The sequence below is a fragment of the Aricia agestis genome, chromosome 9, assembly GCF_905147365.1.
Source record: "Aricia agestis chromosome 9, ilAriAges1.1, whole genome shotgun sequence".
Taxonomy (NCBI): domain Eukaryota; kingdom Metazoa; phylum Arthropoda; class Insecta; order Lepidoptera; family Lycaenidae; genus Aricia; species Aricia agestis.
The window spans coordinates 17,098,510-17,115,760 of NC_056414.1; the positions used below are offsets into that span (position 1 = coordinate 17,098,510).

General features: G+C 37.2%; 1 protein-coding gene across 1 annotated transcript; it reads left to right on the forward strand.

The window, feature by feature from the left end:
* The first annotated feature begins 5,202 nt into the window (after positions 1-5,202).
* On the forward strand, positions 5,203-7,058 carry LOC121730723. The gene is made up of 4 exons (XM_042119862.1): positions 5,203-5,298; positions 5,700-6,536; positions 6,655-6,815; positions 7,038-7,058. Exons 1-4 carry the CDS (start codon positions 5,274-5,276, stop codon positions 7,056-7,058), a joined length of 1,044 nt encoding a protein of 347 aa, XP_041975796.1. The 5' UTR covers positions 5,203-5,273.
* The last annotated feature ends 10,193 nt before the right edge of the window (positions 7,059-17,251 follow it).

Here is a 17,251-nt window from a genome sequence, read left to right on the forward strand (position 1 = left end):
CTCCGGTTAGATAGCGGCGACTTCAAAATGCATTCAAGATTTCATGTTCGACCATCAAGCTGCATCTGGTCGCGTGAATTTCCATCAAACCACCTCCAACCTTATTCCTCGCAACATAAGCTACATTGTCGAGTAACAAAGCGGCGCTTTGCGCGATAATAAGATTATTTTTACGTGGGATGTTGGCGCTGAAGCAATATTATCTTTATGGCCGCTAGATGGCGTCCTTTGTTGCAGGAACGTAATCTGTGATCGCAAAATGTTTTACGCTTCGAGTGCAGCGGCTGGAGACACTAATAATGAACTTTATTATCCGATGCCGTTAAACGCGGTTTACTGCCGCGAGTACTGTCGGAAACAGAACCGCAACGTATCTTAGGAGATATTTTGCTGCACTATTAAAATTTTATTTTAATACTAGCTGTTCCGGCAAACGTTGTTTTGCCATATAAAGTATTTCGCCCATATTATTATTGCAGTGACTAAATAATTATGTCACCATGGCAACGTCCATCCGGATCTAATGTAAAACATTCCAAAATCAACAACTCCTTATAAATAAGAAATTAATTGAAAAAACATTTTCCAGTAGACCAAACTGTAAATCTAAACCATTCTCGAATCTCCACGAACACACACAAAAAATTTCATCAAAATTGGTCCAGTCGTTTAGGAGGAGTTCAGTCACATACACACGCACACAAGAAATATATATATTAAGATAAACGGTGACTAGTCAGCAACAGGCGTTTGACAGCAAGTTTTCAGATAACTTTGGACCTGAATAAAGCTGTATTACGTGTTTTTTTTTTATTTATATTTACTTAATACTTAATCTAGATTTTATACTGAAAAGATAGGGCCTGTCCACATGTCCACATTACGACGTCGTCAACGTGGAACGGTGTGGCAACGTGGCACGGTACGTTGTCGTGACGTGAAAATTTACGTCAACGTAACGTAAAAATGCACGTCACGATGTAGCAACATTGTACGTCACCATGCCCGGTCAAACTGCTACATTCTCCACTACTTATCTAGATATGGGCCGCACAATACGTATTCTGCTTCTGCTATTGTTAAGATGACGGAGAGAGAGATTTAAGAAAAAAAAAGACGTAAAACGTTGCTACACCGTGACGTGCATTTTCACGTTACGTTGTCGTAAATTTTCACGTCACGTCAACGTACCGTGCCACGTTACCACACCGTTCCACGTTGACCAGTTGACGACGTCGTGTCGTGGAGATGTAGACAGGCCGTTAAGCTTTCTGAGTTCAGTAAAAATAAGTTTTCAAGATTTTTTCTTTATTGTAGGGTTTGCTTGTTAAAGCACACTGAGACGGGCCGTGCCGGGGCTCAGCGTGCCGGGGCGCATCGCAAAAATCCGCCTCCATACAATTTGTATGCAGGCGGTTACGCGTATCGCACACTGTGCCGGGGCGCATCGGCGCGGATTTTTGCTCGGCGGATTTCCGTCAATGCGACACGGCCCGCCCCGGCACGCGCCGACAAAGTGAGCGCGAACCTTATTGGTATTTCCCAGATTTTCGAGCCACGTTCACTCGGGCAAAGCAGCGTATTGTGAATTAAAAACTTATCTTTGTAGCACGAATTTTATTTCAAGAACAGAGCTAAGTTATGCTACTGTGTATATTTGTTTTATAACGTAGAGCCAAAATTCCCTCACAAAAGATGAGCTTAGCGGCAACGTAAATTAATACAGACGATGCGCCTGTAGCTTCCAGCAAACTCTTATTTATTTGCCACATTTTATACACAGAATACTTTATGTGGTATATATTACTTTATCACAGCTTCTGGCTTTTAAAATATTTCTCTCCCTTTGCTGGCACAAGTATGGATTAGGTATTACGAAAAAGCCGACTGATCACCTGATTGTCTGAAGAAAAATGATCCATGCGGCGGATGGATATGTCAAAAGTCGGTTCTCCATCAAGCTCGGCACGGCGGTGGCACGGTTATGGTTACGAGTTACGACAGTAAAGGAAGAGAAGTTCTCTTGTGTACTGCACACACATTTACGCACCATAAAATCTCTCGAACGTTCGTAGCTGGTTCTAATGAAACCAGCCACCGACACCGAAATCGCTATACCCCTCAGGCCTCATACTGATTTCGGTGGCAGTTTGTATAAAAGGGAGACATTATTATTATGACTGTTACCTAAATAAAATAAAGAAGAAATAAAAACGAACAAATCCTCACATTGTCAAGAATGAAATAATATGTAATGTGTCGCTTTGATCCGATTACAGACATCCAGTCCGCACGTTCTGGTAAGCTCCTTAAGGAAAAATACCCATAAAATTACTTTTCGGCGTGTATTGTATGACATAACAATAGATTTTCATTTGCCAGATTGGCCGTCTACCGACACATCTGATTAGGGATGTGGACGACAATACACAAGACAAAAGGCTCTGGAATACTCCTGGAATACTATAATAATAAATAAGAATAGTACAGAACACGTATAATAATTTAAAGATCACAAAAATAAGATGTTTTCCAAGTTCTTATGTGATTTTCTTTTAAACACAAACTGGCCCATATAAAGGAAAATATTTTTTTCTCGAGTATGCCATTATGCCGGAGTTAACTTAACCACCTTATGTTATAAAAGAAATTGAAAAAGTTTATCATTATTGTAAAAAACAATTTTCTATTGAGTATTTATTTAATTACAACAAATATTTTTTTATATTAAGTATAACTCCAGAAAAACATTTCGTTAAGTAGTTCTAGAGTTTTACCATTTTCATCGCCTTTCGTTTCTTTTTTTTTTAATTAACTTCTGAGTTTACCCCAGAACAATAATAATTATTATTGCCACCGTTAACAATACCTCCATAGTCCTAAGGGTCTATATTGGTTAACATACCATATGATGGTTAACGCCTCCGTGGTCTAGTGGTTAGAGCGTCGCTCTCGACTCCGGAGGTCGTGGGTTTGAATCCCGCGTTGGAAACATGTTATTTCCAAGTTTGGTTAGGACAATGCAGGCTGATCACCTGATTGTCTGACAAGTGAGATGATCCATGCGTCGGATGGGCATGTAAAAAAGTCGGTCCTGCGCCTGATCTCTCGCCAGTCGTGTCGGTCTTCCGTCCCACTGGGTTATGAGAGTAAAGGAATAGAGAGTGCTCTTGTGTACTGCGCACACACTTGGGCACTATAAAATTACTCCTGCGTACCTGGTCTGGTTTCAATGAAACCGGCCACCGTCACCGAAACCGGTGTGGGGAGTATTTTTATTAGTCCTATGGGTCGTATGTTATGTACAATCGGCAATGCCCTCTAAAATGTTGAGTTTGGTACTACATATTTTCTGTTTCTGTTGTACTCAGAGTTATCACTTCCATAGTTACTGTGGTCCAGACAAAATCACACGTACTTATATTAAAATAATTTACTTGTAAGTATATAATTCACCCACACAAAGACTTAACAATTTATAAGAACAATTATTGAATTTTGTCTTTTCTCTATGTTTATATTCTTTTTTATGTTTTTTTTTTATGAAATAAGGGGGCAAACGGGTCACCTGATGGAAAGCAACTTCCGTCGCCCATGGACACTCGCAGCATCAGAAGAGCTGCAAGTGCGTTGCCGGCCTTTTAAGAGGGAATAGGGTAATAGGGGAGGGTAGGGAAGAGAAGGGAAGGTAATAGGGGAGGGTAGGGAAGGGAATAGGGTAGGGGATTGGGCCTCCGGTAAACTCACTCACTCGGCGAAACACAGCGCAAGCGCTGTTTCACGCCGGTTTTCTGTGAGAACGTTGTATTTCTCCGGTCGAGCCGGCCCATTCGTGCCGAAGCATGGCTCTCCCACGTATAAATGTACTCTTAAGAATTTTAGTCAACCCCTACAAATATGTATTCTTAGTGTTGAGGTTGCGCACTTTAAATTGTACACCTTGGTGCTATGATAATATGTGTGTCCTATTTAGTTAGTATTTAATAAGAGACAATAAAGTTTAATTATTTATTTTTATTCTTTTCATAATTTGCCTTCTCTAATACTTTTCTCTACTTCTGTACTACTAATACTCTTGTATTATATTGTATAGCTTGCTGTTTCATTGCCAGTGCTCGTAATGTAGCTGTGGGTGGATGTTTGGCATTTTATAGTTAAGTAGTCTCATCAACAATTTTATTGAAAGACACCGCAAATCCTATTACGTACTTGGACGTCATTATAATTATTCCCGTTGAGTAATAGTTGTGGTAGATTGTGTCGGTTTCATATCACACGCGATGCAATAACATCGCAAAAAAACATTAGCTTTAGATCACAATGGTTGCTCGAATTGATATTAACTCAAGCCTTCCAGAAACAAAAAGTTCGAATTTAGTCTTGCTTCTTACGCTCGCTCGTTAATGATATAGGTATCCAGAATTTAAAAGTCAATGCATTTTGTAGCGTCCAAATAAAGGCTTGCTCGATAATATTCGGTTCACTTGTTGCATTCGATCATTATTAATTTTATTCTAAAGCCAGAGATGCTCTGCAATGCAGGAAAATTGATATTGGAATATTATAGTTACTGCTAATAAATTTTATAATATACTTACGTGTTTTATCTAAGTATTTTAACCTACGAATAATAAAAACTAGTTTTTATTATTCGTAGATTTTAACCCATCAATCCCCAAGCGACAGCCGCCTGCCGCATAACAATATAAAATATATTGTGTCTGCGACACCCACGATGAAGGTGCTACCAAAATCACATTGTGTCTAAATAAGCCTTTTTTCCGCATGAAGCAATCATCGCGGAGCAGCTTCGCTTGCATTGTGCAACATTCCTTTGTTATTAATTTGTCCCTAATTCCTTGTAATTTGAAAATTACAAGTATTCCAATGTCTTGCGTAAGGGCATTGTGGTTTACTTTTATTGGGAATATTAATTAACTGTAATTTCCTTAGTTATTTTCATAGAATAGTTAGGATTCCGCTAGGTATAAATTAAGTATAAATTGTACGAGACTACGACAGAAAATATTTGACTTTATTCTAAAAGTGACACTCAGTGACTGACAAAAAAATCAATGATAACTTGTCACTTGTCAGTATAAGAACGAAATATTTTGTAGAATTTTTCGGTTTATTTTAACTGGTGATGGATGAAAAATTTTTAGACTTTGAATTCAAACGGTACTCGAAAATCGTTCAGTCGTATTTAGATGAACTGGTCGATATAGAGACGGTTGCAGCCTGTCACACTTGGCTCGAAAAACTCTCCACGTATGCAGATACAGCTCAGCGCAATAAGTATATGTTCAAACTCATGTATCAGTTAGCTAGTGGATCCCTTCAGGAGCCCTTCACGAGACCTCCAGCATTTGAGCATCTTGATATTATACCAGATGGACCTGATGATAAATCCAATCTTAGGTGTCCCAGACCCAATGATAGTCCACTACCAGCTGAAGACAATACGACTATAGGTTTAGATAAAAGCAGTGAAACATTCGCCTTCTCAAAAGAAAACTCGAATTTAGAAAGGCCGAATACACTGATAAGTATTAAAACTAGTAACTCGACAATAGAAAAAAGATTCAAAAATCTCGTCTCGAAGTTACGACACATGAAGAGGGAAAATGCAATATTGCATCAATTGCTTAGTGCACAAGAAAAATACAAGAATAATTACTCTGGTCATTATTTTTCAGGAAACTTTAGAGAGACGACGACCAATCTATGTCCGCATTTTTTTAAACCAGGGCAATGTAATGGTGATCATAATATAAATAATACAAAAATAAAAATGGAAACTACTGTTGTGAAAGAATTCGATTTACCTAAATTTACTAATGAAAGTGAACTGGAAATCATTAAAATATACGAAAGTAAAATAATTGAGTTGATGAAACAACACTCAAATTCGTTAGATGATCTCAAACAATACTATGAAAGATTGCTAGGTCGGCTTCAAATCGCTTATGACAATAATATCACTGAAAAGGAAGGTATAATTAAAAATAAAGACGAAGAAATCGCACGACTTAACAAGAGCATTGAAGAAATGAAGACTCGAACGCTTTGCAAAAAATTTAGTATACAAAACATTGAACAACGTCTGAGCAAAATCGAAATATCCACGAGTAAACATTTAAAAAAATATCAAAGGAAAATTTTGAAGCAGCGGCAAAAATATATTCGCGATTGCTCGCTATTGCTCGATTTACTTCAACAAAAATCAATTGATGACACTAAAGATAATCCTATAGATCCATGCACGAACCATTTGAAAAAACTAGAGGACAAGTACAAAAACATCGTAGCAAAAGTACAAGCGACCGCGTTGCAGAGAATGATTCAAGATCAGCTGGCCATGGAGACCCTCGTCAAAAAGATAAGCAGAATATCTTTTGTTTGTAACAAAACTTCGCAAATGAATAACGTTCATAACAAAACGAAAAGTAAGATCGAAGACCCCAACACACATGAACCCAACGGCGTAGAAGTCAATGACCAGATGGAGCTAAAGAATAATTCAGAACTTAAAAGTTAAAGAACACTACAATCTTTCAATACACTTTTTGTTGCACATATATTATTTTTAAAGAGCATTTTATTTGTCTATTAATATACTATCAACTAAAGCGTCAGTATATTTTATTTCAGGGTTTTTACATACGTTTTCACCTAGCGAAGTTAAATGTCTAGTTTTAAAAGTTCTAAAGACGAGTCTATCTTTTCATTGGCGCTTTAAATTATTTCAAATAAGTTACCCAATCAGCACCGCTATTCAAAGGATAATCTCAAAACTAAACCAAAAACTATCAGTACGATACCAAACTTGAAGGTCAAGTTTAATCTTTATCGATCCAATGTATTTATTAGGAATTAGTTTCGCATAATAGGACGATAAATCCTGGGTTTAGACCCTTAAAAGTCACATAATCTGTGCTAATTGTACATTTACATAGAAGTGAGATTTAGTTTGTATCACGGTTTGTGTCTTATTCTTGAATTTTAAATTTTAATGTTTCTCCTTGAATATTCAGATCCAGCTCTACCTCAGCTGAATAAAATTAAATGTGTCTTTGTATTTACTATTATATTAAGTAATTTACGAGCAGTTTATGGTTTTATTCTAATATTAAAAAAACCAAAAGTGTTTGTCTCCCTGTATACCTATTACCTTTAAGGACTAAGCAGAAAAATTGAGCTAAACAGATTTTGATGGGATTTGATATAAAGATACGGTACTTTAAGTCCCGGTAACTGACACAATATGATGATCGTTTTTTCCCCTAAAAATGAGAACGACTGAACCGATTTAGCTAATTTTAGGCTTGAAATGTTCATGAATCAGAAATCAGGGAAGGTTTATATTAATAGGATGAATGTGATACGAAATTCACCAAATCATCTAGTTTAGTTGATAAAAATTGTAAATAAAGTATAGAAAGATCTTATTTAAGACAACAATAACATTATTGTCGAAGCAATATCGTGGAAACGAACACCTGAAACAATAAAATAGCAATAGCGCAATCGCTATCAATAGAAGTTTTAATTAACAGCTCGCAATCCGCGAGTATATTGAACGAACACTTACAGTTGAAGTGATACTTATGTCGTTGCCATAAAGGTTACATAAAAGGCAAAATAACTCTGTATGAACTGTAAAAATAGGATACAGTTACTTGTGTTTTAAAATCCTTTGTTAATATAATTGTCTCATTATTGTGCTTATGTCATGAACAAAACTGAACACTTTTATCAAAGATTTTTCTTGCTTCCTACTATAATATTTAAACTGAAAAGCTAACTAATTTACGCAACAATACAAATCTAGCAATTTGCTGTCCTGTTTCGATCGGCTTGATACAATACTACCATACTATTATCCGTAATATCCTACGCAATCTTCCTATAAATTAATTGCTAGTCTTTACTTGGCAGAAAATAATGAACGCCTGTTAAAAATTAATAGCAACGCTGCATTTACAGGAAATTGCTATCTACAAGTAACTAGTGTATCGAACTTAATTTATGCCGATATCCTAATAAATAGCGCATTCACAACGCCCCGTCCACTTGGCCGCAGTCCAAATTAATTAGAAGGTTGCGAACAAAAGACGGATAACGCGATATGAACTATGCTGTCTCGGCTGCGGGCCACATCGTTTATTATAAGGCTTTCACACGAATTAGCAAATTGCTGCTGATTTATTTTTATTTTATTTTTACTTTATTCGAAAGCATACAGTGTTTCATTACATTATGAAAAGTTATATTATAATGATATTTGGCAATGACCAAGAGAAGCTTCTTGGCAAACCCACCTTTGGAAAATAATGAAGTTTCCATATAAAATGTTCAGGGTGATTTCGGTTTGTTACAAATCGCAAACCTTTACTTTGATATCCTTCGATCGCGGATTCTTAGAAATCTATTGTTATTCTATTGTTATCGCAAACGAATTCGACCGCTTGGGGGTTGAAAGATTTTAGTATGAGTACGCGCAAAAGCTATGTTTATTTGTATTGTAGAATTCGGCTATTTATTTGGCTGTACTTCGTTCGTGCCAACGTTCGTTTATCGTGATTAAAACTATTTTTATATCCTTACCTGGGACTCTGAGTAAGTTGAAGTGTAAATCTCTACATCGATTAGTTTTAGATATGTAATATTTAATTTTAAATTATGTTTTTGATATTTAAGTTACCTTAATTTTTTAAGTTTGTAATACTAACCAATGGACCATAGTAGTCTGAAATAAAGATATTTGTATTTTGTTGTATTTGTAAATAGATAGATTGATACATTCACTCACTAAATACGGATCAGTAAAATTTTATTTTACAGTAAACGGAACAATTATGTTGTTTAAAAGATAAATGGAAAAGTACAGTTAAGGCTTTGAATGTGCGTTCCGGGATAAAAAATATCCTAAGTATTTTTCCGGGACACAAACTATTTACATGTTTCATCAAAATCGATTTAGTGGTTTGAACGTACACAAAAGGTAACAGACATGCAGACATACCTTCCCATTTATAATATTAATATAAATCTACCCAAAATAAAATTTGAATCTATCGTGTTGCGAAATCGCACCTTTGTGTGCAAGCCCACTACGCTTGTTATAAATTCCAAACTAATAACAGCTTTATATAGCTTTTATTTTACGACGAGCTCCAGCGATGATTGTAAACAGGGGTAAAGGGTTGACGTAAACTAATGGTACGACATCAAATTGTAATTTTAACAGTAATGTGAAAACAAAACCACTACTCTCATTTTATGTTAAATATTTCCAGGCTTATATTAATTAATTGTTTGTTAAATATCATTATAATATCATACCCAGTTACCCACATTCATGGCTTATAGAAATTAAATTGTTACTTAACTTTTATAAAGAGTTTGACAGAAACTCCACTATATGTAAAATCACTCAAACTGTTTATTGAATTAAAGATAATTTTATTTTGACTCTTACGGTTGCAGTCAAGGCCGCACTTTTATTGATTAATCATTAAAAGTGCGGACTTGACTGCAAATGTAAGAGTATTATTTCTGTTTTGATGTGCAGGAAAAAATAAAAAAATAGCTTGGAAATAGCCAGAAAGTAATTTGCTAATAGTTCGCTTCAGTCGTTTTTCTATAGACATGAAAGGCGAGCAAAAAACGAAGATAATAATAATATCAAAAGCCTGTTTTCCTGTTCCTTACTTCTACCGCTATCACAATGTACTCATCTGAGATTTTGCTCGATTTGTGTTGCAGGCGCTTTTATGAAATAATTTGTCTTCAATAACTACTAATTAATACCTATATTCTATAATTGTTACTATAGTCTATAATTGTTTTAGCGGTTGTACATTATTCCAATCTAGTAATCCAATCTAGTCCTGGATTATTACTGAAGTAATACCAATGGGCACTTCAGTGCGTTCCAGTACATTCCAGTGCATTGCAGTGCATTGCAGTGCGCCAGTGCTTACTCAAATAATGTAAACGGGCATTGGAATGCATTTGAGCGCATTCCAGTACATTTTAGTACCCGTTTACATTATTCCAGCGCTGGATTGGATCACTGTATTGGAATAAAAAGCCGGCCGTTTTGATTAAAAACGTTTTATTAGACAATTTGAAATCGGACCAGTAGTTCTTGAGATTAGCGCGCTTAAACAAACAAACTCTTCAGCTTTATAATATTACGAGCTTTTGCCCGCGACTTCGCTCGCGTTAAGGCTGCAGTCTTGCAAAATTCACTCGCTGCGAATTATTTGCACATTTTTGTATATTTTTTTCTTGATAAACTAACACTAACTAATAAAATAACACTAAATATTAATATTGCGTATAATATAAGTAATAGCTACTTTTTTTTTTTAAGTTCATATATGTGGATAATGTTAGGTAAATCAAGCGTTAAAAACAGCTCTTCGTGTCCAATGTCATTTCAAGTTGTGTTTGTGCGCTTAGTTTATGGCAATAAATAATATAATTTAAAAATCTGTTCAGCGCATAATGAGCTCAACATTCTCATCTTCGCGCGCAGATTAGTTTTTTCTAATTATGTTTCATTTTCTTAATTAAGCGACCACAGTCTGCAATGCAAATGCAATATAGATTTAATACTTTTTTGTTCATTATAAATTATTATTATTTTACCCTGGAAGTCGGTTTAATTTTTGGTTAAAAATAATGTAGTTTCATTACACTGAGATTGCATCGAAACCTAAACAAGAGACGGAAATCAACGAAACAAGCTAGTTATTTAAGCTATATAGTGTCCCAGCTTATGCTGTCACCAGCTTTTTGGGCTGCAGCTGGTATCGGGACGTAATTAGCTCAACATGCTGGATGCTGGCTGCTCTCCAAATCAGAGCTAAGCTCCATAACTCACTTTACACTGACTTAAGGCCTTCACTAGTTCGAGCCGATACGATATACAGGGTGTAACAAATCTCGCCAGCCTTATTGCCGGACCAATACGACTTGCAAACCTTCAAGAAGAAAGCGTATTCTCTCTTAAAAGGCCGGCAATGCACCTGCAACTCTTCTGTTGTTACTTTCCATCAGGTCACCCGTTTGCTTGTTTGCAAGGAGACCAATATACACCCTAAAGTAATTATCACTGAGTTCGCTGTGAAATTAGCTGCAGCGCTGAAAGAGCTTTTTTTTCAACTTTTGTATGGACAAACTTATGACGCTCGACCGCTTGCCCAAACAAAAATAGGAAATTAATAACGTCGAATACTGAAGATTATTGGTGTATTTTTATTATAATATTGTAGCTTTCAAATTATGAGTTATAAAGCTCTAAAAAGCGGTAAATTACGGCATCTCAGAATAAAGCTTGGCATTCAACTCGAAAGATTGGCTTCCCGCGGTATGGCATAAGACATTATTGTATCTAGCCTACCTAGCATACGCCAACGAGATATCTCACTCTCGAGATAATAAAATTTATATGTATAATATCTCGACATTATCTCGACCAAACTCTATAAAAATGTTTTATTTCGATGATAGATCTACGCGAGAAAAAATGTTGGTCATGCTAGGGTGAATAGAGATGAAGAGACAAACCATCAAACATCGAGAAAACATGTAGAGTGTGATACTTCGTTGGCGTATGCTAGGTAGGCTGGTTAAGTCTTGTTTACTTTTCAATTTAAGGTTACGAGAGAAAAAGAAGTGCTTTTATACTGCACACATTTGAGCACTATAAAATAATCTACTATCTGGCTTATTCCTCATGTAGCCAACCGCCGTCGCGTCGCCGAAACCTATATTATGTCATATAATATGTGCATATCTGAATTTATCTGATGCTGATGACATGTAAGTTGTAACCAACCAACGCCACATGCGTAGGTACTATCCTTAAAGTTAATATACCTAGCGGAATAGAGAAACAAAGACCTGAGCAAGCGAGATATCACTATCAGTAACACTGCGTGGTAAAAAGAGACGTGTGATACATGACAGCAGAACTCTTTTATTTTACGCCCAGTCGGCACTTTTCGGCACGTTGACAATTTAATCTCATAGAATTATGTTCAATCATGCATGTGTAAGTATATACGTACACATATTTTTAAAACACAAATGAAAACCAATTTCGGTTTCGTTTGACAGCTCGAGATTGTTGCTCTATTCCGCTAGGTATATTAACTTTATGGTACCATCAGAGAAGTTGACTCATAGGCAGATGGTGGACCTACGTAGTTTGGCCGGGTTATGTCAAACCCAGGCCCCAGCCGACAGATTGTATTAAATATTGAACAACAGGACGCCCGCAATTCCATTGCGCCAAAATTTGTTTAACCCGTCTGAAGCGTACATTCTTCCGGGACTCAAGGTATCTCCATGCCAATTTTCAGCAAAATCGGTTCAGCGGTTTAAGCGTGAAAAGGTAACAGACAGACAGACAGACATACTTTCGCATTTATAAATATTAGTATTAGTACGGCTTGACATAATTCGACCAAACGAAGTAGATCTGTCAATTGCCGATGAATCAATTTCCTCTATGGTACATATCTGTATTTATGGTACAGTTCTGTTGCTGATGGTGTATTTTTAAGTGGAAGATGGTCTGCAATTGGCCCTGGGGGACAGGGGACGGCAGTTAGGACCCTCGCCGACGGACGCCCGCGTTAGCGGACCCCACAGCTATCACGATTCACGATACTTGGATAAGACAAACATTTCTTTCAAGATTGCTTCAAGTGGGAAACTCTGAATACACTCTTAATTAAAATAAGTATCATCTTTATTAACACACTTTTCAGTGTCATTTCTGTACTATACAAACTAACAAATAACAAAAATAAAATTGTTTATTGGTGCTAGGTCAGTCAGGTAGATTCATAACGTTATTGCTATAGCAATTGGGCTAAAATATAATTTAATGTTCAGCTCTTACTGCATTGAAGAGTATTTTAGCTAGCGAGATATTTTCATACTCACCAATAACAGTGTTCCAGTAGAGCCGGGAGTTCTGCTGCCACTCCCTGAGCGATGCTGACATTGGATGTTGACGCTAGCGCATGAGGGTCCCGACGCATCATCTACCGACCTTTGAGAAGGAGTTCTGGCCGATTGGAGTCGTCTACAGGAGGTTCCGACTCCAAGGACGACTTCCGAATACGTCGCGCCCCACGTCGCAGACAATACGTGTTTAGTGTTAGTGTTAGTTTTAGGATAAATATGTATTTTTCTGAGAACTTGTGTCATGATTAGAGAGGGGGGATGGACAACATGGTTTAACCATGTAACCCGCCACGCTTGTCCAGTGCGTGTTGGCAGAGGGGGGGTTATCGCCAGAGCCTCGTCAGTTGATCAGCAGGGTATACCAGGTACAGGTGAGGTTGGCTTGGGCTCCGAAAGATGTTATTTGGGCCCTTTATACCCCGTATGGGGCAGACTCAAGAAAAGGTGGCGCGACGAGCTAGACGCTGTTGATAAATAGTGGCCAAACAGAGCAAAGGATAGAGACGTGTGGAAGGAAAAGGAGAGGCCTTTGCCCAGCAGTGGGACACAAACGGCTAATTAGAATAGAATAGAATATTATGTATGGTTAGTCTATAAGGGTATAGGTATACATATAATATGGGCCAAGATGCTTAATTTAAATAAATAAATCTTATATCTTTAAACGAGCAATTCTTGTATATACAGGGTGTAACAAAAACAAGTGATAATAATTTAGGGTGTGTATGTGTTCCCTGTAGAGAGTTCTCTGTCAAAGTAGCAGCGCTGAAAGACCAAAAATTTTTTTCACTTTTGTATGGGGAAACTCGTGACGCTCGGGCCCTTGCCCATACAAAAGTGAAAAAAAATTTTGGTCTTTCAGCGCTGCTACTTTCACAGTGAAAATGAAATTTAGTATATAGGGGGTTTCGGGGGCAATAAATCGATCTAGCTAGGAATCGTTTTAAGAAAATGACATTTTATTCGTGTTTTATCGAATACCACCGTCAAACAGCTAGTATATATTATGCAGACTGCAGTGTAGCTATTTGCGTTCATGCGTTCGCAATAATTTATATTGTAAAATAAACTTTTCGATCATCTACCACTACATAATTATTTTTTTGTATGTTTTGCCCTCTGCCATTTCTGCTATTGATAGCAGTACAACACTTTGATCCCATCGCAAAAATTCAATCCACCTAACATTAAAAACCTTCTCCATACATCACAGCTCCTGGTCATAACGTAGTTAGGCCGGGACTCGAAGCCGCAACCTTCACGCAACATTAGTGACCTGATGGTTCTGATGGACCTTTGACCTTGACGGTGTACCGCCTTATTACTATACCCATAAGGTCGATATACCGGAAATAAGCCTAGATAGTAAACTATCATTACTCCCAGTCTTGTGATACTTTCATTGTTAGGATGTGACATAATATTATAAAAATCCAGGCAAAAACTCTCTTGGTAGTGCCACTCATAGTTCATACCTTGACTCAGCGATTCCTATATTATAAGTTATACTTTACAGATACATAGATAGATAGCTGTTAATTATACTTAATAGCTATCTAAAATTAAAATATGAGACACATCACATAGGTCCCAAAGAACATAATATGCGAGTCAGAAAATTTCAAACAATTGACATGATGATGATGGCTGACAATGATGTTTGTCTTTCACTGCCATAACCGCTAAATCAATTTTCATTGCACTTGATGTGTGTTATGCAGTATGTTTGAATAATGTAACCTTTTAAAAACTTAAAAACGAGATAACGCACGCAACTCCGTTGCTCCAAAGTTAGTTTATTGCGCGGGAACCGTACATTTTCCGGGTAAAAAAGTATCCAAAGTCCTTACTCCTTTCCCGAGACTCGTATCTCAATACGAAATCAGTTCAACGGTTTATGCGTAAAAAGGTTACAGACAGACAAACGCACTTTCGCATTTATAATATATGTTATAATGGATAAGACGTATTTTGTAAGTGGTTTGGATTGTTACGTTAATTATTATTTTTTTTATGAAATAAGGGGGCAAACGAGCAAACGGGTCACCTGATGGAAAGCATCATCGCAGCATCAGAAGAGCTGCAGGTGCGTTGCCGGCCTTTTAAGAGGGAATAGGTTAATAGGTAAGGGGAGGGTAGAGATGGGAAGGGAAGGGAATAGGGGAGGGTAGGGAAGGGAATAGGGTAGGGGATTGGGCCTCCGGTAAACTCACTCACTCGGCGAAACACAGCGCAAGCGCTGTTTCACGCCGGTTTTCTGCGAGGACGTGGTATTTCTCCGGTCGAGTCGGCCGGCTAATTTTAAGATGTTGGTCCAAAATCGTGATAGAATGGAGTAGTCACGTCAGGGTAAAAAGCAAGATAATATTTAGGAATAGACAAAATCTTTCCTCCTTTTGTTTTTAAACTTGTTTTTTCCTCCGCCGGTACCGAGAACCGACGAACTTTCACAATATTGGCTTTCTCCGAGCTCAGAATACTTGGTAAATAATAATTAATACCTAAAGACTATACTCGGGTACCGTTTTAGCTAAAGATTTCAAAAGTAGGATAAGTTACGTCGAGACATAAAAATCTTCATCGACGAAAAAGTTACGCCATCTACATCTATGTCAAAATGGCCCCAAAGAACAGCAGGTTCAAATAACTTTTTGTCAGATTTCAAACGTAGGATACCGTGTGCATTCGACATAGATATCTTTACCCACGAAAGGTTACGCCATCTACGTCTACGTCAAAACCCCAAAGAAAAGTAGGTACAAATAACTTTTTTTCTGTACATGCCATGACTATTAAGGCGCTCTCGTTTCTATTACAATTTAGGTTTTTTTTAAAGTAACTTCACGAGTAGGTACCAGCAACTTACTGCAAGCTTAGTGCAGTTATAAAGTTTTAAGTTACCCCATTAGACCTGTCCTTCTTTCCCAAAACAACACAATTCACCTATGTTTTCTGTTGACGTGGGAAAGCCATGCTTCGACACGAATGGGCCGTCTCGACCGGGGAAATACCACGGGCTCACAGAAAACTGGTGTGAAACAGCGCTTGCGCTGTGTTTCGCCGAGTGAGTGAGTTTACCGGGGGCCCAATCCCCTATCCTTTTCCCTTCCCTACCCTCTCCTATTTCCTTCGCTTCTCATCCCTACCCTCCCCTATTACCCTATTCCCTCTTAAAAGGCCGGCAACGCACCTGCAGCTCTTCTGATGCTGCGAGTGTCCATGGGCGTAGGAAGTTGCTTTCCATCAGGTGACCCGTTTGCTCGTTTGCCCCCTTATTTCATTAAAAAAAAACACCGTTAACCTTGAAACCATCAAATGAACCCGTCAAAATGAACAACTTTATGCTGGGAACTAAAAAAAACCGGCCAAGTGCGAGTTGTACTCGCCCATGAAGGGTTCCGCAGCAACAATAAGGCTTATGTTTTATGAAATTAAAAGGTTTATGATTTATTTTTATGTTTCAGTTGATTTAATGAAAGTTAATTTAAGGTTTACCATTTATGACGTATAAAAAAATTACTTGCTAGATTTCGTTCAAACCAATTTTCGTTGGTAGTTTTAATAGTAATCATATATTTTTTCTCGACTTATCATGCCCCTACTTTAGAAATTAGAGGGGACCCAAATTTTACCATTTTGGAATAGTCTCTCTCGCAAACTATTCAGGTTAGAAAAAAATTATATTTGAAACTTCAATATGATTTTTGAAGATCTATTCATAGATACCCCACACGCATCGGTTACATGAATTATTTTTTTTTGTTGATTTAAGGTTTACCATTTATGACGTATAAAAAAACTACTTGCTAGATTTCGTTCAAACCAATTTTCCTTGGTAGTTTCTATAGTAATGTACATCATATAATTTTTTTAGACTTATCATACCCCTACTTTAGAAATTAGAGGGGGGGGACACATTTTACCACTTTGGAAGAGTCTCTCTGGCAAGCTATTCAGATTAGAAAAGAAATATATAAGAAACCTCTATACGATTTTTCAAGACCTATCCATAGATACCCCACACGCATAGCTTAGATGAAAAAAAAATATTTTTGTTTCAGTTGTACCCATGGGGACCCCTAAAATTTTTAATAATTTTTCCATTTTTTTATCAAAATCTTAATGCAGTTCACAGACTACATCTACTTATCAAGTTTCAATAGTATAGCTCTTATCGTTTCGGAGAAAAGTGGCTGTGACATACGGACGGACACACAGACAGACAGACAGTCAGACATGACGAATCCATAAGGGTTCC